General features: G+C 52.7%; 11 protein-coding genes across 11 annotated transcripts; 7 read left to right on the plus strand and 4 right to left on the minus strand.

The window, feature by feature from the left end:
* Window positions 1–77: 77 nt before the first annotated feature.
* Window positions 78–1,751, plus strand: Z519_06402 (uncharacterized protein; the record flags this gene model as incomplete). Its single annotated transcript, XM_016764142.1, has 4 exons — window positions 78–300; window positions 349–691; window positions 749–947; window positions 996–1,751. 4 exons carry the CDS (start codon window positions 78–80, stop codon window positions 1,749–1,751), a joined length of 1,521 nt encoding a protein of 506 aa, XP_016619224.1.
* Window positions 1,752–2,294: 543 nt separating this feature from the next.
* Z519_06403 (uncharacterized protein) lies at window positions 2,295–4,689 on the plus strand (the record flags this gene model as incomplete). The annotated part of the gene is made up of 6 exons (XM_016764143.1): window positions 2,295–2,371; window positions 2,445–2,518; window positions 2,582–3,185; window positions 3,889–4,453; window positions 4,513–4,599; window positions 4,657–4,689. 6 exons carry the CDS (start codon window positions 2,295–2,297, stop codon window positions 4,687–4,689), a joined length of 1,440 nt encoding a protein of 479 aa, XP_016619225.1.
* Window positions 4,690–4,993: 304 nt separating this feature from the next.
* Z519_06404 (uncharacterized protein) lies at window positions 4,994–5,998 on the minus strand (the record flags this gene model as incomplete). Its single annotated transcript, XM_016764144.1, has 1 exon — window positions 4,994–5,998. The coding sequence occupies one exon, from the start codon at window positions 5,996–5,998 to the stop codon at window positions 4,994–4,996; it is 1,005 nt and encodes a 334-aa protein (XP_016619226.1).
* Window positions 5,999–6,757: 759 nt separating this feature from the next.
* Window positions 6,758–8,770, plus strand: Z519_06405 (uncharacterized protein; the record flags this gene model as incomplete). The annotated part of the gene is made up of 2 exons (XM_016764145.1): window positions 6,758–7,029; window positions 7,183–8,770. 2 exons carry the CDS (start codon window positions 6,758–6,760, stop codon window positions 8,768–8,770), a joined length of 1,860 nt encoding a protein of 619 aa, XP_016619227.1.
* A 730-nt stretch (window positions 8,771–9,500) lies between these two features.
* Z519_06406 (uncharacterized protein) lies at window positions 9,501–11,147 on the minus strand (the record flags this gene model as incomplete). Its single annotated transcript, XM_016764146.1, has 2 exons — window positions 9,501–11,006; window positions 11,058–11,147. 2 exons carry the CDS (start codon window positions 11,145–11,147, stop codon window positions 9,501–9,503), a joined length of 1,596 nt encoding a protein of 531 aa, XP_016619228.1.
* Window positions 11,148–11,522: 375 nt separating this feature from the next.
* Window positions 11,523–12,818, minus strand: Z519_06407 (uncharacterized protein; the record flags this gene model as incomplete). Its single annotated transcript, XM_016764147.1, has 2 exons — window positions 11,523–12,686; window positions 12,741–12,818. 2 exons carry the CDS (start codon window positions 12,816–12,818, stop codon window positions 11,523–11,525), a joined length of 1,242 nt encoding a protein of 413 aa, XP_016619229.1.
* Window positions 12,819–13,484: 666 nt separating this feature from the next.
* Z519_06408 (uncharacterized protein) lies at window positions 13,485–13,980 on the plus strand (the record flags this gene model as incomplete). The annotated part of the gene is made up of 2 exons (XM_016764148.1): window positions 13,485–13,784; window positions 13,852–13,980. The coding sequence occupies 2 exons, from the start codon at window positions 13,485–13,487 to the stop codon at window positions 13,978–13,980; spliced, it is 429 nt and encodes a 142-aa protein (XP_016619230.1).
* Window positions 13,981–14,504: 524 nt separating this feature from the next.
* Z519_06409 (uncharacterized protein) lies at window positions 14,505–15,194 on the plus strand (the record flags this gene model as incomplete). Its single annotated transcript, XM_016764149.1, has 1 exon — window positions 14,505–15,194. One exon carries the CDS (start codon window positions 14,505–14,507, stop codon window positions 15,192–15,194), a length of 690 nt encoding a protein of 229 aa, XP_016619231.1.
* A 1,848-nt stretch (window positions 15,195–17,042) lies between these two features.
* Window positions 17,043–19,443, plus strand: Z519_06410 (acetoacetate-CoA ligase; the record flags this gene model as incomplete). Its single annotated transcript, XM_016764150.1, has 3 exons — window positions 17,043–17,162; window positions 17,400–19,217; window positions 19,276–19,443. The coding sequence occupies 3 exons, from the start codon at window positions 17,043–17,045 to the stop codon at window positions 19,441–19,443; spliced, it is 2,106 nt and encodes a 701-aa protein (XP_016619232.1).
* Window positions 19,444–20,964: 1,521 nt separating this feature from the next.
* Window positions 20,965–22,389, plus strand: Z519_06411 (uncharacterized protein; the record flags this gene model as incomplete). The annotated part of the gene is made up of 2 exons (XM_016764151.1): window positions 20,965–21,067; window positions 21,155–22,389. The coding sequence occupies 2 exons, from the start codon at window positions 20,965–20,967 to the stop codon at window positions 22,387–22,389; spliced, it is 1,338 nt and encodes a 445-aa protein (XP_016619233.1).
* A 1,665-nt stretch (window positions 22,390–24,054) lies between these two features.
* Window positions 24,055–26,625, minus strand: Z519_06412 (uncharacterized protein; the record flags this gene model as incomplete). The annotated part of the gene is made up of 1 exon (XM_016764152.1): window positions 24,055–26,625. The coding sequence occupies one exon, from the start codon at window positions 26,623–26,625 to the stop codon at window positions 24,055–24,057; it is 2,571 nt and encodes an 856-aa protein (XP_016619234.1).
* Window positions 26,626–27,206: the final 581 nt, after the last annotated feature.

Genomic DNA, 27,206 nt, shown 5'->3' on the forward strand with positions numbered 1-27,206 from the left:
GTTGTCCTTTATACTCGACATGCTTTCAGAGGTGTGCTCTAGTTAGGGATAGTGCGTGTTGTGACCGCAGCCTAAAGATGGCACTCATTTCGTACATGAATCCTGCTGTCCTATGGGCATTGGCATGCGCATGCCTGGGTGGCCTTGCGGTTGTCGTGATCTATCGCTTGTTCTTTCACCCCCTCTCGAAGATTCCTGGACCCAAACTTGCAGCGATCTCGCGCCTTTATGACTTCTATTATGATTGCATTCAGGGAGGAAAATTTGTGTTCAAGATCGAAGAACTCCATAAACAATATGGTAAGCCATTTCACAGTAGGTCTTCGGCGGCTACCAACTAGTTTGCAGGTCCCATTGTTCGGATAGGACCCAACGAGGTCCATATCCATGACCCGGATTTTTTCGATGAGTTCTACAATGTGACTAGCCGTCTCGATAAAGACGCATGGTACTATGCTTTCGTTGGGTCGAAAGATGCTGGCTTCGGTACCGCCAATGTCGACCTCCATCGCACCAGGCGAAAAGCAATGAGTCGATTCTTTGCAGCCTCAGCCATTTCAAACCTGGAATCATCTTCGCGGGAAAAAGTATCCAAGCTCTGTCAACGGCTGAGGAATATGCGTGACGAGGGCAAGCCCGTCAATCTTTCCAATGCCTTTCGCTGCCTCGCCGCCGACTCTGTCACCAATTAGTGAGTTCCCCTGGAGATCAGAGGCTGCACAAGAACAACCACCCTAACAAGTTGCAGCTGCATGCCGAAAGCCTTCAATCTGCTTGATTCAATTGACTTTGCCGACGACTACAACCGGCAGGCTCGTGTTATCTCCCACATTGCCGTGTGGCATCGTCACATTCCAATCATCATCCCTATATTCATGCGGATGCCCAGATGGCTTGTCGCAGCTACCTCAACTGAAGGGGGAGTGATGGCATTTGACTTCCAGACGGTAATTCCGCCCGAGGTTCTTTTGTAGCCGGGGACTGACCACGTTTAGGATTTGGCGCGACAGGCGGCGGATGCCGTTCATGCCGAGAAGCGAAGCGACAAATCCGTGCTTGATGGAATTATCAACTCGGACGCTATTCCGGAGAGCGACAAGACTGTCGATAGAATAACCCAAGAAGCGCGGACACTGGTGGGTGCTGGAAGCGAGACAACAGGAAATGCTTTGGAGACCATTACATTCCACGTTCTCGCCAACCCAGAAAAGCTTCGACGTCTGAAGGAAGAATTGGCCCGTGCAGTAGAGTCGTCAAAGGGTACGGAAGATCCTTTGACTAACTACAGCACGCTGCAACGCCTGCCTTACCTCACCGCCATCATCAATGAAGGGCTGCGAATCGCATGCAGCGTCTCAGGACGACTTGCGAGGGTGAATCCTCGACAAGCGTATACCTACGGACCGTACGTGTTGCCTCCAGGCACAGTCATCAGCATGGCAATCCGAAGCAATCATACCTTTGAGCAAGTGTATCCCGAACCATTGTCGTTCAAGCCAGAACGGTGGCTGGTGGAGGGGGAGGAGCTGAAAAGGCTAGAGAAATACTTTGTTCCTTTCGGACGTGGAGGAAGGAGCTGTATCGGCAAAGAGCTGGCAATCATGAATCTTTATCTGACCATTGCAAGTTTCTTTCATCAATTCGATGCCGAAATTTTTGAGACGACGCGGAAGGATATTGAGATTGAGCACGACTACTTTTCTCCATTTCCAGCTGTCGACTCGAAGGGCTTGCGGGTCATGCTCAAGTAGCTCTGCCATGGAGCCGGGGGTTGCATTGTTAGTCAAGTACTGGGTAGTTGTTGTATCATGGCTCCCAGTCCACAGACTTGCCTATTGGGCCAGGCGTACCACGTATTGTTGACATGAAGATGTAAGAATAGTTCTTGGCAAGATCGCACAACAGTAACAGGAGGAACTATACGCAGTTTTGATTGATGGCTGCTTGTCAGACGGGGCTGTTTAACGAGATACGAAGTACGAGTCGACATACTGAGTATAGTACTCGGTACGAAGCGGTCGGCTAATCTCAGTCATGGCGCCGGCAACTGGTGGGAAACGAATCCTCGAATCTTCCTGAGCTTCCCTCTATAGAAATGAATATTTCTCCTCAAACGGCTTAATTGTCTATCTTTGTGTATACGTGGCGTTGGTGGATAAGAAATCCTTCTGCCTGGTTCATTACTTCCTTTAAGATTCGACACTTTGGTCTCTTTTGTTCTGCTTAGAGTCGAGGATAAACAGCTCCCCCCTTATAACACCCAAGCACACCCTACGACTACTTTGACACGCTCAATGGGTCTAGAACGCAATTTCGCGGGCGACCACAAGGCGCACTTGGGATATTGGGGTCCTCCAACGTCCGTCGCCAAGTGAGTAAAGCTCTCTTCGCTCAAGAAGTGGCGATGGTGGCTTGCTTCATGACTGACCGACCTTCGCTCGCAGCTTCTGTGAAGAAGACTACGCCATCACTCTCTACATCGGCGAGTTCGTCAACAGCTTCACGAATCTTGCATACGGTGCGTCGTCTCGATGATATGAGGGCCCCTTTTCTGCAACTCCAGCTAATACTCGTATTTCAGTGTACTGGGCATTTCGGACTCTGCTACCCGGAGAGTCCCTTTTCACTCAACCTTCCAATCTTGCCCTCTTCTTTGTCGGAGTTTTCTCTCTGGTTTTCCATCTCACTCTGAAATATGAGACCCAGGTTTGTGACGACCTGTCCATGTTCTGGGTCTGTGCCGCCCTCGTATACGAGCTCTACACCCTCGGCTGGTCCAAGCCAGCAAAGTTGACATTCGGTTCGATCCTGACCGCCGTTCTCGGGGTCATCAGTGCCTACCATTTTGCGCTCCATCAGTTGTGGTTGCACAACACCACGTTCATCGCTCTGGTCACGGCGATTTGGCCGAGGGTGTTATATCTAATCCGAACGCGATTCCAAGGCGAGAAAAAGCGGTATTGGACCAAACAATTTCGGGTGGGAGGTTTGTGCTTCCTCATGGGATTCGTCGTGTGGGTCATCGATGGAGCTTATTGCGGTGCTCTTCGGGAGACCAGAAAATCGCTGGGCATTCCCCTTGCCTTTGCCCTGGAACTGCACGGATGGTGGCATATCCTGACGGCCCTCGGAGCGGGTTACTGTATTCGGGTGACCAAGGTCTTGACCCAAGAAAATGTGTCTCCGTGAGGACGGCAGAGCTTCAATGGCATTTGTGCAACGACACAGCAACGGTTGCCCAATGAGTGGAACAAGCTGAAGAGCTATCCGGGCAGCTTATCAACACATCAACGTCAGTGCAAATCAAGAGGCCACGAACCCACCCTCGACCCAGAAATCTGTTCCGGCCATTCAGACGTCGCAGGCCAGACATGAAAACATCCGATAGGCCCTTTGGAGGGAAACCTGGCAGGTCTGCTGCTGCGCGACAGGGGCCGGCGATCCAGTATTAAAACTGGGGAATGATATCAGCGTTATAAAAAAAAACGTCAGAAGATAAAACGTCTTTTTCTCAATGGCATGGTCTTTGTGTGTGTCAACGACCAACTCCTCTCATCAGTGTTGTCGAGCAGCGGAAGAGCTTCTATCTTTGCCACGCAGCTGTGGGTATGTTGCGTATGTTGCATGTGTATGTTTGGTAACCCCGCTCCTTCTTGCCCGCTAACGTCACTTCTGCCATGAAGCCTATAAGAATGTCGATGTGTTGGGTTTCACGTCCCATATAAGGGAATGGATATGCCATTACGGCGATCCTCGTCCTTGTAGCAAGAATTTCTTGTTTCTTTTACCACAGCACCGTTCGGGGTTTCAACTTACCGAAGTTTCAGCTTCTCCCGGAAAGCGATAGCTGCCGTTACTTTTGCAACATGCCTTTAATCTAGTCTCGAGCCCACGCCTGGGCCCCAAGTATGGAGGCTGCTTGAAATACGACAAGGTGGATGTCCGCGAGGCAGGCAATCTAGACAGGGTTATTGAGGAGATTGCCGCCCACCATAATCGACTGGATGGCTTGGTTGCGGCCGCTGGAGTGCAGAATGTGACGCCCGCCTTGAACTACACGCCGGAGAAGATCGAGGGGATGATGAATATCAACTACAAAAGGGTCTTCTGCTCAGCTGTCAGTTGCGCTCGGCAAATGATCAAATACAACTGCAGTGGCTCTATTCTACTCGTTGGCTCCATCAGCGGGATGGTCGCCAACAAAGGGTTCACTTCGTCGGTTTATAATTCTTCCAAGGGAGCCGTCATACAACTTAGCCGGTCCCTGGCGATGGAGTGGGGAAAGATTGTGAATGGGAAGCCCATCCGAGTCAATGCTCTATGCGCTTTTCATGCCTTCCCAGGTTACTTACCACCCTCTTCTGGGTTCACAGGGAATATCATGACACCCATGGTTCGGAAGAATTTTGAGGACGATCCTCAGTTGAGAGAGCTTTGGGAGAAAGAGAACATGGTAGGGTTGCCGCTCTTTTGTTCCTGTTCCTAAACCATCACTCACCCTTGACTCAAAAGCTGGGACGGATATCTACGCCTGCGGAATACAGAGGCGCCGCCTTATTTTGCCTGAGCGATGCTAGTTCTTTTATGACTGGTTCGAATGTGAGTTATGGTGTTCCTATTTCAGAGTTGAGAGCGCCTCCTAACTTCCCCTTCTAGCTCGTTATTGATGAAGGGTATACAGCATGGTGAAAGGTTTTGGGAGCAATTTTCACGCCCGTGCTAGGTAATTCGAATGTAATACTAGATGGGAAAGGCAGGGCAATGTAAAAAATCATGCCGAAAGATTGCATTGTTAAATAGACGTGGGCATCAGTCCCAGGCGCTCGAGACGGTCTCGTGTATCTGGATACTGTTGAAGAAAACTGATGTTATGGCAGATCGATGACAAAGTCTCTGTGATGCCTATCGCAACTCAAGCTCGGTCACTGAGCACACATACAATCCACTTTATACTGCGACCTCAAAATATCTCTGGCCCTCAGAAGCCATACGACTATAACTTCGACTCCACCAACGGTTGGATGCTAAAGTTGACTCGGGGGAAATGCAATCTAAGTCGTCCCTCGCCCACATTCGGCTTACTCGAAATCACCACCTCCTTGACTCCTATCGAGACCAATTCGCCCTTGTCGTGATGCGTGAACCCAGACTCGACCGGCCAGATCTCCACCATCTGGCCTTTCTTCAGCCTCAGCGGATCAAGCGGGTCGACGGAGCCTTCTGGCTCGAAGAAATCCGAAGCGAGAATCCTCTCGATGGTTTCCTCACTCGACAGCTCCTCCGGCACGCCGTTCTGCTCTTGCTTCTTGGCCATGGCTTTCCGGAAACGATGGACGTATGCGAACGTCTTTGGAAACTCTGAGGCACTGATGACGTCTTTCTCAAGATACTCGAGCATGTGCATTTTCTCCTGAAGCGTCCAGTCGAAAGTCCAGATACCGTGGATGTCTGCCAGCGTGGGTTCCGGGGTGTCTAGGAGGTATTCCCGCCCGTCGGCGAGCAATTCGTTCTCCATCATGTTGAAGTACATGCGCGCGTGGGACAGACACTCTGCCCGACCTTGCTTCAGCGTCTCAATGTCAAAGGTCCTCCCGGACATGTTGGCCCGGTCTTGAAGCCACTCCTTGTCGTGCATGACTTCGGCGGTCGGTGGGATCAAGCCGGCCGTCCTCCAGAACGGTCCTCCATCGATGAGCCAGTTCTCGAACAGGTGGCCCAGGCCCCTCTCAAAGGGACCGCCTTTGCCTCCTATCCTCGACTCGGGAAATAATTCCTCGAGCTTGTCAATGATGATTCGCGTGTCGCAGTATATGTCTCGTCCGATGGCGAGAATGGGGATGCGTCTGTACTGTATCCCGAGCTTTTCGAGGACGGGACGCGGGAGTCGGTTCAGCACAGTGCAGTGAGAGTACTTCAATCCGCTCAATGCAAAGTACCAGTCCATCTTCCTTCCAAAGACGGAAATGTCGTAGGTGAAGAGGACGATGGGCGGTGCCATGATTGCTGCTTCGGTCGCCCAGCTTTGCCCACCAGCCCACTCCGATACCAAGTGGCTTTACCAACGGACGCGAAATCGATCGTGGTCACTCCAAATCAATCTGAAAAGTCTCCACTCCGCCAGACTCTCCCAAATCTAGCGGGCTTATCAAGAAATTGCTTCTACTCCCGTGTCCTCCCTGTAGGATCCTCAAGGAGCTTAGTGGGACTTTGGTGACTGTACAGCTGGACCTCCCCAGATCGAGAACGAGTATGGAGTATTTCCCCCGCATTGAGATCTTCTCGGGCCTTTCTTGCTTGCAACGTCCCGAGACCCAACCTCGGAAGGAAGCACGCCACGAGCAGAGCTGTGGCCAAATCAACAGTCAGTTTTGAACGAGTCAGGCCATCTCGTCGCATCTCAGACCCCGCAGATGGATTTCGCGGAGCTGATGGGAGTCCGAACCGACTTGCTTCTGGTCAACGGGCTTGACTCGAGTCGCTAGACGCCCATTCGTATCGGATGAGACTCAGGATGCCTGAGTAAGAGTAAGACCACAGGGTGGTCGAGATTCTTCTCTACGGATATCTATCACATAAGAGCGAGGAGGAGAGGTAGGTCTTAAGAGTCCATCCGTTCCAAGGTAAAGTAAATAAAATGCAGTACTAGATTTTTATATGTTCCCCATCTCAGCCTGAAAAACCATCACTGGGAAAGCCCGCTCCCCCCTTCCCCCCCCCCGTGCCTACCACACACTATACCTCATACAATCCAGCCATCATGGCCTCCTCAGACCAGGAATTGAAGTGGAAAATCCCCGAGAAGCGAGACTTCCTCGGCGGCGACCTCGTCGCTCAGAGTCTGGCCCAACTGGGCGTCGAGGTCTCGTTTGGCCTCCACGGCGGCCACCTCGATGCCTTCTTGATCGGTTGCCAACTGGCTGGCATCAGGCTCATCGACAGTCGACACGAAGCCACGGCCGTCCAGGCGGCAGAGGGATATGCCAAACTCTCGGGCAAGGTGGGATGCTGCTTCGTCACTGCCAACAGCGGGTATGTTTTCGAATCTGGAGCCCAAAACATATATTAGGAGTGAGAATGGTCCCTGTTCACATGTACAGATATCTGTACATATGTGACGTGGGACAAACGAAGTCCGAAAGAAGAGCAAGTACGCTGACAAAGTCTCGCCGGTTCGTTGTACAGGTTCTGCAACTCTCTCCCAGGCCTGGCCACGGCCTTTGCGGACCGCTCGCCCATCTTCATGGTCACGTCGTCGCCGCCGCTGCGCGACGCAGAGACGAACTGCCTGCAGGGATTCCACGACCAGGTGATCCTGGCCAAGCCGCTGACCAAGTTCGCGCACCGAGTAACGACCGTGGAGGAGATCCCGCGCATCGTCAGCTACGCGTACAAGACGGCCATGTCAGGCATCCCCGGCCCCGTGGTGGTCGACTTCCCCATCGACGTGCTGTTCCACCCGCCGAGAATGAGCGCCCTGGCCTACGGTTCCGTCATGCGCCCGACCGCGGTGTCCCCGGCGCCCGACCCAGCGGCTCTCGACGAGCTGATTTCGCTATGGAAGGCCGCAAGTCGCCCGGCCATCATCGTGGGCACGGGCGCCGCGCGGACCACGAACCGTGATTCCCCCAAGACGAGCCCTCTGCTCAAGCTCGCTGAAGCGACAAACACCCCGGTCTTCTACTCGCAAAAGTACACCCCGGCCATCCCCTTCGACCACCCGCTCCGAGGCGGCAACTCCGGCACGCTGGCCCGCGTGCGCTTCGCGAAGCAGCAAGCCGCGGACTTTGTGCTGTTGCTGGGCGCGCGCACGGGGTTTTTGCTCGCAGGCCGCTCGGGCGCTATCATCCCGAATTCGGGCTGCAAGCTCGTCCAGGTCGACCTGGACGGTGGGGAGATCGGCAAGTCGCACGCCGTGGACCTGGGGATCGTGTCGGACGCGAACAAGTTCATCAGCGCGCTGTTGGACAAGTTGCACGCTCAGAACAACCCAGTCAGCGGCCACGACGCCTGGATCCAGGACATCCACGCTGTCAAGGGCATGACGTCGCAGTACACCGGCGACGCGGTCGTGCGGCCCGACGGCCGCCTGCACCCGTACTTTGCGATGCAGACGATCATGGAGTCCGTGCCGGCGGACTCGATCGTCATCATGGACGGCGGTGAGGCCGGCGTGTGGGCAATGGAGCACCTTGAGCGCGCACGCCCGGCCACGGGTATCGTGTCGACGGGATACCTGGGCTTCCTGGGCAACGGATGGGGATACTCGATGGGCGCTGCCCTTGCCTGCCCAGACCGGCTGATCGTCAATATACACGGCGACGGGTCCGCGGGCTTCCACATCCAGGAACTCGACACGTACGCGCGGCACAATCTCAACATCGTGACCGTCGTCTTCAATAACTTCTTCTGGGGCATGTCCGTAGCGGGCCAGGACCTGCTGTACTCTGACGCGGACCCCACGCGCGCCGTCTCCTCCCTCTCGCCATCCTGCCGCTACGACGTCGTCGCCCAGGGCTTCAACTGCCGCGGTGCCATCGCCCAGGCCTCGCTCGACGAGGTCCGCCAGCACCTCGCGGAGCTGACTTCTGGCGAAAGGCGGCCCGGCCTGCTCAACTGCATCGTCTCGCGCGATCCCATAACAGAGGTCACAAAGGGCATGGTCGGCAAGACAGACGACAAGGACTGGATCGTCGTGCCTTACTACGACAATGTGCCCAGGCCGTATTATCGCGAGCAAGGTGACAAGAATGGTGTTGCGAACGGGCACTGAAAAGAAGAAGTAATGGAAACGATGATTAAAATGCACAGAGTTAAATTAAAAATGGGAAAGCGGCGATGACGAGAGTTGGAGGAGAGGTGTGCAAAAATTGGAAGAGAAAGAGTGAGGAGGACGAGGCTGTGGACCGACAGGGGGGGAGGAGAGAAGATGAGATTGTCCATTGAATATTTGAAATCCCCGAATATCCCTCGCTATGCGATACGAAGTTGTACAAGAATATTTCTTCGAGGCCTGTGACATGAATCTGAAACTGAGCATTTTTCCAACAATCCTTTGCACTTGAAAGTCGTAGATTGAAATATACACACACCTGGGACAGCAATCCAACAAGGAAGATTCATTGGCTCTACACACCCTTGGGGCCCGCACACACTCAGCCGCCCTCGGGTGAAAGTTCTAATACACACGTCAAAAAATGGATGTTGGCAAATACCTGGGGTAGGTTGCACCCGTTCTTTAGTGGTTGTTTGTATAATCCCTAGCATATCGCTTTATCGTTTCGAGACTTCTTTTGGCGGATTTCAGTTTCTGTCCATTCAGCAAGGTCAAACACTCCAGCCGTGAAGTACACAACCCCGGAATTGTAGGAGCCAACTGATGGCAACGAGGTGGGTTATGAACGCTGGCATAGTTGCGCAGACGCGATCTTCCGATACGAAGGCGAGGATGGTTGATTTTGCGTCATTTCCCAGTGACTTGTCAATCAACGTCATCTCAGTTGTCATTTCCCACCCTTTTCCTTCGAAGTCGATGGCGCACCTGGATTAGGCACTTGACTACTCGCGATGGCGTTCCGATACGATCGCTGAATCTCTAGGTCTTGCCTTCGCTGGGCCTCATACCTTGCAGCGGCATCCTTTTGTTTTTCAAGCTTTTTTTCTCTGAGCTTCTTTTCCATTTGCTCTTTGGAGGAACCGGTCACATTCTGCCAGGCTTTCTTCCCCATGGATTTCACCGAATCGACGCCTTTGTCGACAAGGCTGCGATCTGCTGCAGGAGCTGGCTCAGGAGCAGCAGGCGTGGTCCGGGCAGTGGTGGCGATGACAGTTGGTTCGACGTTCATCCGAGAATAGGGAGTGGTGCTCCCTGACGTGGCTCTGTGGTGCGGTAACGGGGTCAACTTCAGTAAGCGTCTGAAAGAAGCGTTCTGCAGGGCGGTCACTTGTAGCTGGGTGAAAAAGCCATTGACCAAGAAGTAGATCTGAACGGACGCTGGTTGAAACGCAAGGAAGGTACCTGTAATGAGAGGAATAATGTTTCGGACAATGCCCATACCGGGGAGTTGAGACTGTCCAGTCTGCGCTCTTTGAGTGGTAGCTAGGTTGAGCCATGTAAGTGCTGCAGTGGCTACAGGCAAGATATACGTTGGATCAGTAACGGCAATGTTGTTCAACCACAGCCATTGTTCGGCTTCGAAGGCGGGCACAGGTAAGTGCGAGCAGCTTCTTAGAAGATTCCATGCTCCGTAACCAAGGGGAATTTGCAGCAGGAGAGGCCTGAACATCTTTGTGAAAGAGAGCTTGGCGTCTTTTCTGATCTCTCTCATTTGCATCTGTGCCTCCAACACGGCTGTGCGATCGTGGTTCGCAAGCGCCTCTGAACTCCTTGCCTGTATTTCTCTGATGACAGGACTTATTTCTTGGAATTTCGCAGTCATATCTGACGCCGAGAGTGCAAGCGGGAGAATCGATCCTCGGATCAGCAGCACCAGGACTACTATCGAGGCCGTCCAGGACAGTCCGCCAGTGACATGGATGTGTTCCAGACAGAATTGCATGAGAGCAGTCGGGCCCATGCCAAAATCAAGGCCACAGACATCTTTCAGGTAACCAATGCCTTCTGGGACACTGGCTAGTTCCACGGTGTCACTGACTGCCGCGGATGCCCCGGACGTGCTTCCTTGCGATTGCAGAACTGAGTTTTCAATGTTTTGTAGAGCGTCCGATTCGACGCCAGTGGCAATTGCCGGGTCGGCAGCGTCTGAGGTGGAATGCGAGGCCTTGACCGTTCGTATCGATTCAATTGTCGGTTGCGAGGGGGCGGGCGATGCTTGCGTAGTAGTGTCCAGTGTTGGCGCGGGGGGAGTCGACTGTGCAGCTTCGCCGGAAGGCTTGCTAGAGCCCCAGCCAAAGAGGGAGAGTGAGCGAATCTGCTGCGACGAGTTTAGTCGACTAGGGTAGGGCTCTGGTCTTCGTGTTGACCTGGAAATCAAGGTGTAGTGGGAGAACTATTCAAATCAGTACTCTTCGTCCGTTACCAACGCGCCGCAGGAGCATACATATCGTCCATTACCAACCCCAATGACAACCTGCCTTTGAATACTGCGAGTCCCCCGACCCGACCACCTCAACCCCATGGATATTGACATGCTGAACACAGTGTGCTGCAGGAAGTGTCGGGCGTGGGAATGTCATGTCACAGCTTCCAGACGGAAAGGAAACAGAGCATGAAAAGTTCCAGTCGAGTCTGTTAGGGAAGGTGCGCCGAGTTTGTCTTGAACTCCGCACCAGAAGATCGACCTTTGAATTTGTTAAGTAGAGATTGTTTTGAAGTAGGAGTTTCTATTTCTAATCTCTCCATCACGGAGAGCTTTTTGGGTGCCATGGATGTTGCCATAATCATGTTCATCCTCTCGAACCGGAGCAGACCGCCAATTGCTCTCAAAAAATGCTATTCGTGCTCAGTCCGTCCCTAAAGCTCGTCCCGCGTTGCAACGCCACGGTGATGCAAAGCTCGCGTTGATTCAGATGTATCGCTGGACAACAGCACCTCCTCGCTTAAACTCTGCCATATCCCCGAGCGCTTTGGTCTTGTCGTTGAGCTCCGTTGTTGGGAAGGTGGTTTGCAAAACAAAGTCCCTCCCGCTTGGCTCGGCTCGCCGAACGAAGTCATAGACGTCTCCAATAGTCTGGGTTGTGTTAAAGCGCGAGGTCAGCCTCGTGCCCGAACCTAGGCTGATCCTCAATGTAACGGTTGGTTTCGACTCGTCCACTTCGGCCGTTGGAGGAGCTGCAGAGGCTGACGCGGGTGCTGGCGCCGTAGTCTCTGAGGTGAAACTTCCGGGCATCGAAGCGACTCCAGGCGTGGGGCTTCCCAGACGTTGACCAGAACCTTCGAACGGCCTGTACTTCTTCTTAGGCTTGACGTATTTCTCTTCATGTTGTTTGATCTCCACATCCACTTCCTGGCCTGGCTGGACGTTCATGATGTTCAGCGGGGCGCGTCCTTGTCGGATCGAGTTTAGAATTTCAGCATTCCTGGGATCGTCGAATCTGTACAAGTCACCGTCGTCTATACTGAAGCCATCCTGCCAAAAATGCAGCACTCGTTCCACCCTCTCGGCCCTTCCTCGAGGTTGGTACGGAGCGGGGATCTCTCGCGAAGGTGTATCGTCGCCTCCCAACGTGCGTGCTGAACCAGTAAAGAAGGATTTCTTTGGAGCGGCCTCCTTGGGCGGTGGACCACGCTTCTGAGCCTTTTCCAAAATCCTCTTCCTCAGGTCGTCCGGATTCTGCACGGCCAAACCTGATTTTTCGCCTCCAGCAAAGAGATCTTGTTTATCGTCATCATCCGAGTCGTCGCCGTTTGCGCCGCCTGCAGCGAAATCACCTAGAGTGGCAAACTTCTTTTGTGTAGATGGGTTGCTTTTAGGCTGAGCAGAGCTCGAAGCGGAGGTAGGGGCCGCAGGAACAGGTTGAGAATCTGAAGGGCCCTCTCCTAGCCTCCGACCAGCGCCAAAGGTAGAATGGGCAGATTTATCTTGGGGTTGATGTGAGGATTCTGGATCCTCCTCGTCGACGTAGTCTGAATCATCAGGGTTGTCCTCGGTGTGATCTTCTTGGGCGGCATAGTAATTTGACACCGCGGCCTCGAGTTCCCAATCGTTTGCGGCGAGGAATTGGTGAGCCTGGCTAAGTGGTTAGCGGTTGAGCCCATAGGCGGTATTGGTCCGGAGCCTCACCTGTCGCGAAGATGTTCCCACGATTGCAGTGAACTGTGCGATCAAGGCGTTTTGTTCTGCGGGATCGGGATTCGCCATGATGAAGAGGACTTGATGAGGCGGTTGTAAGGGCAGGTTCGGTATGGAAGGAGAGGCAGAAGTCAAGGTAGACAGAAGGCAGCGGTGGCGGGATTTTATTAGAAACCTAGGCACACCGTGTTGTCTCAAGCGAGACAGTCGAAAAGGTGACGGACGAAGAGAATCACTGGTAATAGAACAGATGAAACGGACCTTGCGAGGCAGCTGGAAAAGTACGTCACAAGCGCGGACACAGGTCGCCTACTTAGCCTGGTGGCTGCCCCAAGCCCTCACTCTCACTAGGCCAGTCTTCGCCGAGATCTGGCCAACTGGGTCCCTAATTGGGACACTCTGGGCGCAAGCTCATTATTACTTAAGCGGGCTTGCCAGCTCTCCAGGTCTTGATTTGTTGGGGGCGTGAATCTCGTGCCAGGAACATCTTTGGAGGCGACAGCAATTCTACCGACAGCTTCCACTCATTGACCTTGAACCTGATACAGATCTGTATATCAGCCTTCAGCTCTTTTGTCGAGCTCCGGAGAGGGCAATCCACATGTATCCCGACTCCTTTCAATCCACGTCGCTCCTTTGAGGAAGAATGAATACCCGACTGCGGCATTCTTGACTGCTCTTCTATGATTCTTCACCATCCATTCCCCTCTGCAACGAAGCATCACATCTTCTGTCATGGCTTCTCGCCACGATCAGTCGCCTTCACCTCCTCAAGATTTGTCGGGATCGCAACTGACCATTCCCTCTGACTCCGAGCCATATTCATCGCTGTCACCACCGTCTTCTTCACCGCCCCAGTCGTCGGATAACAATGGCATCCAGCCAGTTGTAATATATCAACCCCCGACGATATGGTCGATACTGAGAGGAGCCGCTATAAATCTCATTCTACCCTTCGTCAACGGCATGATGCTGGGGTTCGGTGAACTTCTGGCACACGAGTTTGCTTTCCGGTTAGGTTGGAGTTCTACAAATGTGAGCCACTTGGTGACACCGTGTGAATTTCGACATATTGACCAATGCCTAACTTTTTTCCTCGCAGGTATGGCCACGCCATCGATCATCCCATCCTGTCGGTCCCGGCGTCGAAATGAGAGACGACCCGACTCAGATGAGAAGAAGAAACAGTTCCCTAGATCCGGGTGTGAGGGACACTGCTTCGTTGGAATAAAAAGAAACCTTATCCCGTCTTCGCTTCTATCAAGACTACATATTGAAAGACATGGAAAAATTTCCGAGCCAAGCATTTCGGAAAGTGGTAATCGACGAGTTGAGCCGCAGTGTACATATTCAAGAAACACCCAGCTTCCAGATGTGGCATAAAATTGGACAAGAGAAGCAAAAAAATATCAACATGGTCAAGAGCCATGGGCTCCTACAATTCCGGCAAGCGCTCGCGACTTTTGTGCCTGGCATTCGAATTTCGGGTTGTCTGAATACTCTCTTTCTCTCTTGTCATCGGGCTATTGTTTCATCGCTTTGTACCGTTTGTGCTGCATAGCGTCGCTTGTCATGTCTCTTTTTGTTTGATTTGTAGCTAGATCTGGGGAGCCCATTTACGCGTTGCTCTCCGGCTTAGAGCACGAACATCATTTGCACTCGCTTGCATCCCTTGCCCGGTCTCTCACATCCTTCCTCTCGACACCTCACCACAGCCTTTTCACCCCTCGGCACGGCCGACAGTTCTCCATTGCCATGCCAGTCATACCTCTCTATCGGGGACGAAGGGTTTTTCGAGGAAAGAGCATCCCCCTTGCACCCAGGGAGGACGAAGAGTCCGACTACTGGACTTTTCTCATTGTCCTCATTGGCATTGCCGGGTTCGCAATGCTCTTGGCTTTGGTGGGATTGATCTGGGTCAAGTGTTGCAGGAAGCGAGGCGATCAAAAGCTCGTCGAGAAGATCGCAGCTGAAGTTGCGGGCACACAACGGACCCAAGTCGTTTCTGCCTCTGCATCGGCCCGATCCAGTCGCACATTGATCGCGAACCCTGTTGTCGAGAGGAGAAGAGCCAACATGTTGGCTCTCAATGCTTTCGTGGGGCGGGAGGAAAGAATTTACGCAGACAGGAAACGGTCCAGAAGAAGCAGAGGCCGGAAGAGCTCGTCCATCATGCTTCCCGTAACATTGGCTTCTCTTCGAAAATGGGCAAAACGGTCTACCCTAAGCGGCGATCAGGATGAGCTGCGACCGCCATCGAATCATGCGAGCCCGACCTTGAGCTCCAATTCAGAACTCTGGCCAATCCCTACTTCAATCCCAACACATCCATCTCCTCTGCACTGCAAATCCAAGTGCACATTCAACACCAGCACCGACTACGAAGAACCTTCCCGATTGTTAGAAGATATTCGACCCAGCACCAAACAGACTTTGACGGCGTGAGTGGAGACCATAACAGTTGGATGCGGAATGAAGATGCTCAAAAGCCCCTAAGGGAGTGGCAAAAAGGACATTGATGGAGAATTGCATCAAGTATGCTCTTGCAGGTCTGATTCGGATATCAGTGGGTCAGACATATTCTTACTCGGGAATAGGACAGGCGAAAGCTATAAGAGTGAGGCAGCAGGCCTGCTGATATGTGGATAGGACAGTGACCAACAAAGTTCCATCTTTATACAAAAGCAATCCAAGTTCTTGCGTTTCCCGTAGGTTCAGCACGGAGATAGCTTCCTTTTGATGTCCGAGGAGCAGATGGTCGACCTTTGTCAACTTGTTTGAACCGACTCGCCGGATCCGAAGAATATGGAACCCGAAGGGTCGGCAGAGATTTCGGAAGCGAATGCTCTGTTCCCGGGAGCTTTGTAGAGAAGAACTTTCCCGATTCGATGAAACGACCTGCCTTGCTGTCCCACCCGGATATGCTTTCTGCTACATATTTGAGCCTCGGCATTGATACAGGTGTATGGCGAGATGGCAAGATGGATAGGGAAGCCCTAGCATTTGTCAGAAGATAGGGAGAAGAGAGATTTTGATCTCCCACGTCCGGGCCCATCGTTACTACTTTCATGAGACTGGGGTACAAGTGATACTTTCTTCATAGGTAGGTACCTCGTAAGGTCTGCGGGACATTGTCGTCCGCCCACTCCCGCCACCACTCTGACTTTGCCCAGTCTCGCCGTCTCTACCAAGTAGGTATGTATTGTCCCTGGACTCTACCGAGGCATTGCGCACACTTGCTTACTTGGGCGGAGCTCTAGCTAGCTGGCTAAGCGTTCGAGGCGCCAACTAGATTTATGGTACCATAGGAGGTAGATATACAGTGCTCCCCGGAGTTAAATTACATATGTACCTCGTTACTCCGTGGATGGCAAATAGATGGGCTCCGGCGTCCCTCCCGAACAGCGATCTTCGGGTTCGGGCTCGGACGTGGGGATGCGGCGGGCATTTAAATGTGTGGGAGGTGGTCTGTGTTTCTGGGTTGCTGGGTCGATTTTTTGGGGTGCCGCGGAGCCCAGCAGCATCCACCCATCCCATGTTGCCATCCATTCTGAACTAGGCATTAGTTAGCCAGTTGGCTACGAGATAATGAGTTAGCTAGTTACCGACCTGCGGAGGAGGGACAGAGGTAGAACGAAGTACCACAAGGCACAATATCTAATGCCCCCTTGGCTTTGCCGTGCGCCCACGCTACGCCCCAATGGCCTTTCCCTGTCCCATAATATTCCGTATAAATATATATATATCATATATCTTCACACCGCACACTGTGTCCCACGACACCTGCTGAACGTGCTACATACACACATATATTTATATTAGTGTGTGAAAGGCAATCAATTGCACATCATTGCTGCCCTCTCCGAACCCACCAGGTACTGTAGCCTATTACACAGACACAGAGCACAGAATTCTCTCCAGGAGGCGGTTTTGTTGCTTTCCTTCCCGACCCCATCGTCGATTTTGAACTTTGAATTTTTTTTTTTTCCGCCGTACGTCCTTGAATATCTTTTGGGGGTGTTTATATGTATAGACGAGACTGAAAGGCTGCTCGACATCGTTCTCACGTTGCAAGACAGAGAAATACAAGACGAAACAAGACAAGACAAGACAATAAGACAAGACAGAGAGTGGCCGTTGGTTTTCTCTGAGCCGTCGCCGTCTACTACGGAGCAGCACTCTGTGGTCTGGAGACGAAGGAGGAGCGAGCAGTGAGTTCCTTGACCGCAGCGAAGAAGGGGAAGAAGAGCAAGCAAAAACACCCGAGGAAGGAAATCGAAGAAGTCTGGCAACATGGCACAGCATCAACAACATCCCATCCCGCGGAAACTGTGGGAGCATCCGGATCCCGAGAGCACCGATATGTGGAAGTTCAAGCTGAGCTTGGAGAGGGTCAGTGGGCGCAAATTCGAGGTACGTTTACCCTTTGCGGACCTCTTGTGGTGTTTGTCGTTCGCTTGTTCATTTCGAGCGGTCTATGGACCGAACGGGGGATGCGGCCTCTGGGCATGGACCAGGAGATGTGGGCCAGCGTGGGAACATTGCCCCTCCTTACCTGTGAGGAAGAGGAAGAGGAAGATCTCTGTTGGCGGCAGTATGTGATTTCACATTCACGACCCCTACTGACTCGGATTGTCTACACTCTCGCAGAACTACGACGCCTTGTACAATTACTCGGTCACCCATCGATCTGCCTTCTGGCGCCACGTCTTCGAATACTTCCCCATCGTCTACTCCGGCACCGTTCCAGATCCCGTGGTCGACGAATCAGCCAAAATGGACTCGATCCCGCGCTGGTTCACCGGCGTGCGCATGAACTTTGCCCAGAACATCCTCTTCTCCGGCGATGAGAACGGCCGTCCGGTCATCGACGCGGCTAAGGCGGATGATAAGATTGCCTGCACCGAGGTCCGCGAGGGCGTCTTCCTAGAGCCTATCAGACATGTCACCTGGAAGGAACTGAGGCAGAGAGTTGGAAGGTTGAGCCAGGCAATGAGGGCGCACGGGGTGAAGAAGGGAGATAGGATCGCGCTCGTGGCGAGTACGTGTCTTGATACACTGACAGTGTTTCTCGCGACTACTACGCTGGGGGCCCTTTTCAGCAGTAGTTCGACAGATATGGGCGTCAAGGGTATCCTGGATCGACTCACCCAGATCAAGCCTCGATATCTGTTCATGGATGACTGGGCCGTGTACAACGGCAAGAAGATCGATCTGCGGCCCAAGATGAAGGACATCATGACCGGGATGCGAGCCGTGAATGAGTTCCAGGGAATCATTTCGCAAGCTCGCTTCCAGCACTCACCGGCCGATATTTCAAGTGTGCCGAGAGCCACGACGTGGGCGAGCTTCATCTCTGCCGCAAAGTCTGATAACTTGGAGTTTGAGAATACCGATTTCGCAGATCCGTTTCTGGTCGTATATTCCTCCGGGACGACGGGGCAGCCAAAATGCATTGTCCACGCGATTGGAGGAGTCATCATCTCGGGCCACAAAGAGTACAGGTTGCACCGGTGCATCAACGCGAACTCGAGCCAACTGCAATACACGACAACGGGATGGATCATGTATTTGGCTAGCGTGCAGGCTTTGATCACGGGATGTCGAATGGTGATATATGACGGAAGTCCTTTTGTGCCTAACTTGACGAATCTGTTGAAGTTGGTCGGGCAGGAGAAAGTGACGCATTTGGGCATCAGTCCAAGATACTTACAAACTCTGCAGACCAACGGTGTCATACCTAAGAAAGTGGCGGATTTGAGCAATCTCAAGGTCATCACCAGCACGGGTATGGTATTGTCGGATCAGCTATTCGAATGGGTCTATGACGAAGGGTTCCCGCCTTCAGTGCAGTTGGACAACATCTCTGGTGGAACTGACCTCGCAGCATGCTTTGGGACTGGCAATCCAATCCTCCCGCTGTACGTTGGGGGCTGTCAGTGTTTTTCTCTGGGTGTCCCTGTCAAAGTCTTTGATCAAACCATCGAGGGGGGTCAGGGGGTCGAAGTTGAAGATGGGGTGCCAGGCGAATTGGTCGCGTATCAAGCGTTTCCAACCATGCCTGTCACGTTTTTGGGAGACAATGGTCCACAGCGGTACTTCGACAGCTATTTTGCGCGCTTTGACAATGTCTGGACACATGGCGATTTTATCATGATCCATCCAGTCACGAAGCAAGTCATGTTCTTGGGCCGGGCTGATGGTGTGTTGAACCCCAGCGGCGTGCGGTTTGGTTCTGCCGAGATATACAGCATCATCGAAGCCAAATTTGCGGACAAGATTAGCGACAGCATCTGTGTCGGGCAAAGGAGACCAAAGGACCAAGATGAGAGGGTAGTTTTGTTCTTGTTGATGAAACCTGGTCACCAATTCACGCCACAGCTCGTCAGTGAAGTCAAGGAGGCCATCCGAAAGGCCACCAGCCCCAGGCATGTGCCCAAATTTGTCTTTGAGACAAAAGAGATTCCGGTAAGTTCCATGCGTCAGGCATATTAGTGACGATCGGCTGACATGACGGGCTCTCCAGACGACGGTCAACTTGAAGAAGGTCGAATTACCTGTGAAACAGATCGTGTCGGGCAAAGTCATCAAGCCTTCTGGCACGCTATTGAACCCAGAGAGCCTGAACTATTACTATCAGTTTGCGAAAGACGAGAACCTGGTCGATCTGACCGAGCCAAAGGCAAAACTGTAGTGCGGTTGCAATGGAGGTTCAAACCAGGATACGGCAGAGAAAGGAGAACCCATAGATGTAGACTGGGCAATGCTCGAGCACAGCAACTCGGCAGCTGCAGGAGCAAGTTCGTGCTTGCCACGAGATGGCTATTTTTTAGCGGCGAAGTTTTGTCTCGGTCGTGTAGGTTGCATTCTCGAGACCCATGGCAACCACAGGCGACCATGCCCAGCGGTGACGTGCTTGGACCCCAGCAACTGAATTTCACGGACCTTTTGTCCATATCCTTTACAGCCGCATTGATGGGGAAGGAGTCTTGTAGCAGCAGTCTTCGTCGCAGAAATTGTTTGAGGCAGCTTCAATTGAAGCCCAGAGCCAGAGAGGACACGGCGGTAATGTCATGTCATGTCGCGCTCCCGATGAGGTGAGACAAGTGCGCTGCGACATTCTGGTGTCAACCACGTCCTCGTCGCCGGCGTGGTGAAGCTGGCCATGCCTGTGGCCGGCAACGTGCATAACGACGACTGCTGCGCCAAAGGATTATGATTGTCATCATTAGGCGACTCCTTTCTGGCGTCGACTGGCAGTGGTTTGTGGTTTGTCGGCACAGTGAGAGGTAACTGAAACTCTTGGCCCGCCAAGCCAGTCAATGGTCCCGGCCAGTGGGAGGCGCGTTGAGTGATTCCGATCGAGGTCAGGTCGAAGCGAGGTGAAAGTGAGAGTTGATCATGATTATGGTAGTCGACTGACGGCGAGGACAGAGGACATCTACATAGCTACAGCACCGCCCTCGTCCGGGCTCTGCATCTGCTCTAGACAGTAAGGAGGTCTCGAGATATGTGGTGATTCAGTGAACGATAAACGGAAATTACTCGTCCTGATCATTCACCTTCCCGTCGGTCGCGTCTCTGCTCTCACAGCTCCACTTTGACGCGTCCCCCATCAACACCATCTTGCCCGTCCTCTTATCCTCATCCCTCTTCCCTGTCTCTTCACAATCTGCACTTCACTTTGCCGTTGCCGGTCACGCCCCAGCAACCCAATCGCTGCCTCAGGACGCGTTGTGATCGCCTTCATCTGCTCACCAGCCTGCAGTAGCTCGCCACACTAACCCTGCTGCCCTCGTCAACTTGACCATCTCCTCCCTCATCCAGGATCTCGCGTTCGAACATAGACCCCACGTCCAGAACGGCTCCCTAGACTGCGCCAGCTTGGTCATAGCGCCTGGTAAGCTCCCACGACTGCCATATACCCTCTTCCTCCGCTCTCCTGCTGCCAACATTCCTTCCTCTCACAGCTCTCTGAATGAATTCTCATGCGTGATACATCTCCACCAAGACCAACACAACTGATAATACTAGAGTTGTCATCAAGCATTGGCCTTGTGGATTCACTCCAAGTACGCTTTCAGTAGCTCGCGTCCTTGAATTCACTCGAGTTAACAAACACCTGAACAAGGCTGAGGGCACAATTACCAAAGTCCTCCATCCACACCTTGCCTCCTTTCCTCCCCACCATTCATCTTACATCAACTCCGTTAAGATGGCTGCTCTGGCTCCAATTACCACTCCTGCTCGTCAGCCATTTGGGATCGTGAATGAATCAAAGCTGAGAAGCTTACAGAGCTTGAAAAATCGACAGAATGGTAAGCCTCGTTCGTTTCTCGCATCCAATCTTGGCTTTCGCTCCGTTCCATTCGATGGAGATACAATAAGCTAATGTCTATCCTCAGCCATCACACCAAACTCTGCCCCGACGTCATTGAAACGACGAGCCGTCTCTCCCGATTTCGAAGGAGGTTCAGATGGCGAGAACGTTGATCCAAATATCCTGGACTCCTTACACAAACGTAAAAGATCGACTTTCGACAGGGACGTATCACTTGCAAAGACACAGCGGTACTCCTTGAACGTGACTGCCCTCCCGTCCTCCAAATCTCGTTCTAGTGCCACTGTTGCCTCGACCCCACGACTTGATACATTTGTTAAGCCCTCTACTACACCCGCCTCGGCACCTCCAGCAGGCCGTTCGCCAACACGTGAACGCTCTGGTCTTCTTCGGTCACGGAAACGTTTCAATGCACCTCCATTCTCCAGCTCCACCCAATCTCCATCTCTGTCCCTGTCCGCCGCATTGAATGGCACGAAGAAATCGCGTCTACAATCCCGCAAGCTCAAAAGTGCGACAATCGAAACTAGCAAGCCAAAATCATGGTTCTTCGACATATATGAAGAGACTGAGGAGATCCAAGACTACCGCATGAACGAATGGACCATGACACAAAGCACGACGGGACTGGATCTCAGTGATGACGAAAGCAAGAGTCTACACAAGAAGTCGTCGTCTGCCGATAGAGGCAAGGAGAACATTGATCCCAACGAAGTAACCGCCCCCGTAACTAGGTCCATGACTGCTGCTGCCAACGCCACAGCGACTGCCGGAAAGGCCAAGGGGAAAGAAGTCAAGATGGCCGACAACGGTGAAATAAGAAGCCCGCTGGCGGATCTTAACCCCGTGGAATTCTATGCCGAAGGTCTCGATGCCACCAGTGTGGTTCTCGTGCAAGACGAGGACGATGAGGCAGAAACTGACGTGGAAGGCGAAGAGACTAAGCAGCGTCATGACTTTACCTTCCAACCTTCTACCACCAGCGGTTCACTGTCGTCGACCGCGAAGGTCATTGAAGATCTCTGCACGCCGAGCTTCGCTCAGATATCGAGCTCTGCCACGCCCAGTTTACTTGCCGATGCACTAGTTGTCAAGGCTGGAACCACTGGCTGTCTTTTTACTGACGCCCACTCTGCACGTGCCGATGCTGATGGTGACGTTGAAATTGAAATCTGGGAAAGTGAGAGTGCCAAGGACGAGAGCGAGAAGGCTGATCTTCAGCTCGAGAATGCTGTCGACGTGGGAAGTCCGTGCTCATCGGTTGGTGACCAGAATGTGTTTGCCCTGCAGGAGCTGTGAACAAGGCCACTTTCCTTTTTCTGCCATCTGTTGCGAACATGTCGACCTAAGTGTGTCGTACTAGCTCTGTGTTTGACACAATCTCGACCAGGCCTCAACTTTGCTATGAGGTGAATAATGCTGCCAGTCCAAGCCACATCGAGCTTGATCACATCCTCTTGTATTGTCACTGGGGGCTTCAGATCAGAAGACGACAAGGATCACAACGCCGCCTCTCCCGTGGCTGCCCTGATGTCTTGTCGACGTGATCAGTAGCTCTTAGCTCTCCCTCGCTCGGGTTCGCATACATGGCGCTCAATAGAGCTGATCTCTGGGGTGTCTCAACAGATCCTGTTTTGTGGGTGACAATCCGGGTCCCGCCGTCATTTTCAACTTTTGTTGTGCCGATCGAAGATTTGTCTTTGGCATGTTGTTCATGTGTGGTTATGTCGATTTTGTTCTGTTCTGTTCTGTTCGCGCTTAGGCTCATCGACTTTTTTTTTGGTGCTTTTCAAGTCATGGCGTTCCATGACGTGTGGGATACAGATTGAATGACGGCTGCCGAGCTGTGTGGTGTACCTACCTTGGCCGGGCCGTTCAGGAGGAGCTATCATCGGCACTGACGTCCCCTCATATCCTAGGATAGGCGAGATTTGTTACTAGTGTCCTTACACTTTGTCCTGTAGGTATGTGCCTGAGGCAGATTGGTAATGCGTCGAGATAGACGGAGCCAACGCAATGAATGCCCAAGCATATCCTTACCAAGTATGCATGATTCGTTACCCATTGCCATAATATCAGACTTGCATTTGCACTTCCGCTTGTGGAATTCAGGCAATAGCGTTCCATTGATCTGGTTTTGATTTGATGGCAGTGTTACCGCACTGCAGTACACAGTACTGCATGTCCTCTCCAGCCGTCGAAAGAAAGCTCCATGCCTCTCTGGGGCAGGCCTGCATACCCTTTTCCCATCTCTACCTATCCTGCTCTGTGCGTACGTAACAGAGCACTTCTGGGTTCGGCACGCACGTGCAACAACGCACAGAGGCCTGTCCAGCAGGTCGGGAATCGAGAAAGCGTTTCTGGTTGATGCTGAGAGGGCAACACCACCACCAACACCACCCTCAGAGAGGCAGCGGCTAGGGCAGCGAGCGCCTAGCACGGCGACGGGGCATTGAGAAGTAGGAAAGGGCCGATAAAACCCTCAGGAATAGGTAGACGGCATCCAAAACATGGAATACTCTATTAAACTATAAAGAATGGTACTCTGCCAGCACTGTGAACTGTTCGCCACTCCCCCTTGGCCCTTTTCCGTTTAATATGTGACTAGACAACTCTCTGTCCTGCTAACCCCCATACCATCCCAGCACAGCTACTTTACCTTGTTACAATATATATATATATATGTCTTCTTGGAGATTCGTCTATCTCCTCAGTATATGTATACACGCCCTTCCGCACATGTGGCTTGCTTGCTCCCGCGTATACTCGGTGATATGTGATAACATGGGCATATATATATGTGTGTGTGTGTATGTATTGGTATTTACATTGATGTCAACATTAACGTCGACACCAACGGCGTCATCGGCCCAAACCAGCAAGCTCGTAAGGAAAGAAAGGGGCCATTCCCCATCGACCATCTCCCATGTTTCCGGTATAGTATATTCATCCCAGATCGAGGCCTCATAGATAATCGCACTCATAGTCACAGCCGCATTCACAGTGGTCGTCGCCGTCGCCGTCGCCTTCGACGCCCGCATATTCGTTTGAGCCGCCCAATCTGCCTGCTCCGCCTCCTCTTCCACTTCCAGTGCTTGTGCGCAAAAAAGCCCAATGTTGGCGGTGATGATGATGGCGCGCTGAGAGTCTGTCATTGTCGCCGGCACTGGTGCTGTCGCCGTCGTGGTCGCCGTGGTCGTACTCTGCATCGTCGACATCTCCGTCTTCCGCGGTCGCGCCGTGGCCGAGCTCGTTAGCATTGTCGTCGCCACTGTCGCTCTCAATGTCATTCCGATTCTCATCTGGTCCTGAGCTCGTCAGGGATCCGGCATCACTTGCGCCATGTTCGGCGGGTTTGACTTGCCTTCCTGAACTCGCCGCGGCAGTGCGGTGTGCTTGGGTACCATCATCCTCATCCTCACGCTCCGCTTGGTCTCCTATTCCTGCTCTCGCGACAGCCGCGTCTGGCTCGACAGTGGTTGACCAAGTTGGCTCCGCGTGGCGTATCGCGTCCTCACCACTCGCAAGCACCCCGGACAGACCACTGGCCATCCCCTCTAGTTTCTTTTGCTCGTTAGACAGCGCGCTGTCGTTAAATGAGGACGGGGCCTCCATGTTCTCTCCTTCGCTCACCGTGATACTCCCATTAGCATATTCCCTGGCCTGCCTTAGGTTCTTCTTTGCTTTTGTTGTCTCACATTTTTTTGGCATCTTCTCATCCCTCCATTTGACCACGTCCGCAACTGCCTGCCCGGGACACTTCTTCCTGACCAAGAGGAAGCCTTGGATCTCCGCTGGCGACAAGGCCCGTTCAGGAAGAGAGTCAGCGAATCGCTCCGCAAGGTCCACCACTGAGCTGCCGTCGAAAGACTCCCCTGGTGATAACCGTGGCTTTGGATCGTTGTTATTACCAAGGTGGCCGACGTGACTGCTTTCGACATCGCCGCTCTTGAATGTAGGTGCACCTGGCACTTCGGTCTCTGGCCTGCTCGGCAATATCTGACTGATCCTCGCCGGCTGCCGCGTCATCTCGATTGAGTCAACGCAATACATGCGAAGAAAGAGGTCTTTGATCTGCTGCTTAGTTGCCAGGTCAAACTTGATGGTCAAATCAATCCGACCAGGCCGGGTGAGGGCTTCATCCAATCTTTCCAGGTGATTGGTCGTCATGATGAGGACTCTGCCCTCCTGACTTGCGACACCGTCTATGGCATTGAGAAGGCCAGAGAATGTCAGTGTGTTTTTGAATGTTGGTTCTTTCCCAAATGCATTGGGCTGACCTACTACCGTGGGCGGCGGGACGCCAGCAGATTTGTCTTTGGCATCTTCATCCTCAAGGGACTTCTTCTTTCTCTGTGTACCTTTGCTGGACGGCGACTGATTGGTCGTTTCTCGCTTTTCCGCGTCCTTCGCTCCCGGCGCCCTGCCTAGGCCAGCACTATCAATGTCCTCAAGGAGTAGGATACATCGCTTTGGCAGGCTGTTGAAGAGCAAGACCAAATCTTCTTCAGTCAGCGTAGCTTCGGACAGCGCGAGGCAATAGATGTCAAGTCCAAAAACCCCGGCAAGAGCAAACGACAACGAGGTCTTGCCGGTCCCTGGCGGACCATGAAAGAGGTAACCTCGACGGTAGGGAATCCCTCGATTGCTGTACCATCGCGCCGTTCGCGGGTGCAAAAAGTCATTGAAATCTTTCAAAATGGCCGCCTTTTGATCGTTGTCCAGCACAACCGTGGCCATGGACCTGCTGGGTCTGTTTGCGATGGTGGTCCAAGCTTGTCCGCGTCCAGATCTCTGAGACTTTGGGGTAGGGCGCTTAATCGTGGTCGTGGACGTCCGACGAATAAGGTGGAATTCCCGGGCTTCTTGGATCATGCTCTTGATTGGCTTGGGAGACAACCAGATAACTGATATTTCCAGCCGCTCTCTTTCGTACACGGCGCCGGTAAAGTCGCTGGCGACACGATCGCGACTGCGGTACAACCGGAACAGGCGGCAATTATGGAAGAACCAACCTGACGAAGAATGCGGTCGGAACGTCGGCGGGGCCCGGGCAGACCAGTTGTTGAAGTTAAAGATGGTATCTTCCGACATGCCTTCCCGGATCCGCATCTGGTGGTTGTCATCTTCTCCGTAATCTTCCAAGTCGTCGTAGTATTGTCCTGCAGTGTGGGCTCGGAGGGAGCGGATATCTTGTAAATATTTTTGGGCACTGGCCCAATTGAGGACATGATTGTAGATGGGGTCGTATTCTTCCACAATCACCGACGAGCTGAGCGCTTTCACAATGAATTGGTAGGCAGGTATCAGGCCGAATCGGAGTGCAGCCCATACTGTGGCAAGGATGGCACTCCACGAGACAAACAGAGAGATGTCGAGGCCGAATCCGAGCAGGAAGGTTGCGAGGTGAGAAGAACCTGGCACTAATGTATCGAGCACAGTGAGCGGAAGGCGGATAGAGCCAGAAGAGACATTGGCATGAGACTGATTAGAAAATGCCATGTGGAGTTGAGCGAAGTCGTGCAAAGAAGCCATTCTGGATAGTAAATGAGAGACAAAGGAACGTGTAAAAGACGTTTAAATAATGATAACTCGGCTCATTCCAGGCACACGCGGTGGGTTTATGGGAGGCTTGGGAACTCGTATGTTATGGACTTCAGGCTGACAGTCACTCTCACCTTTTTACCTTTTCATAGAATCATTTTCAAGTGGAGTCGTTCGCTCCCCTCACAGTCATACGGGGCACGCCTGGGTGGGAGCCTGCAGAAATCTAATACCTGGATAGGTAACAATGCAGAAGGAAGCGGGACGCGACAGAATTGGCCTGTTCGTCTGAGCCGCTGAGCCGCATGATCCACAGAGCTCGCGTGGAAGCGCGGGATGGAGGGATGGTCCATTGCGGCAGGAACTGGCTCCCTTCACCGGTCAGACATTCGTTGCGACCAAAGGTTTGGGTGTTTTCCTTCATGATGGTATACACGAGATTTGCTTAGAAGGGAAGGGTTATTCTGTGCGACAAGGCTGCGTCAAGATCTGAGAGCAGCGATGTGAAGAGCGCAGTAGGAAGGCCAAAGAGGTGCAGAAACGGGGCAGTTGGTGAAGCTACAGCAGCAAAA

This window comes from Cladophialophora bantiana (assembly GCF_000835475.1).
Source record: "Cladophialophora bantiana CBS 173.52 unplaced genomic scaffold supercont1.9, whole genome shotgun sequence".
NCBI classification, from domain to species: Eukaryota; Fungi; Ascomycota; class Eurotiomycetes; order Chaetothyriales; family Herpotrichiellaceae; genus Cladophialophora; species Cladophialophora bantiana.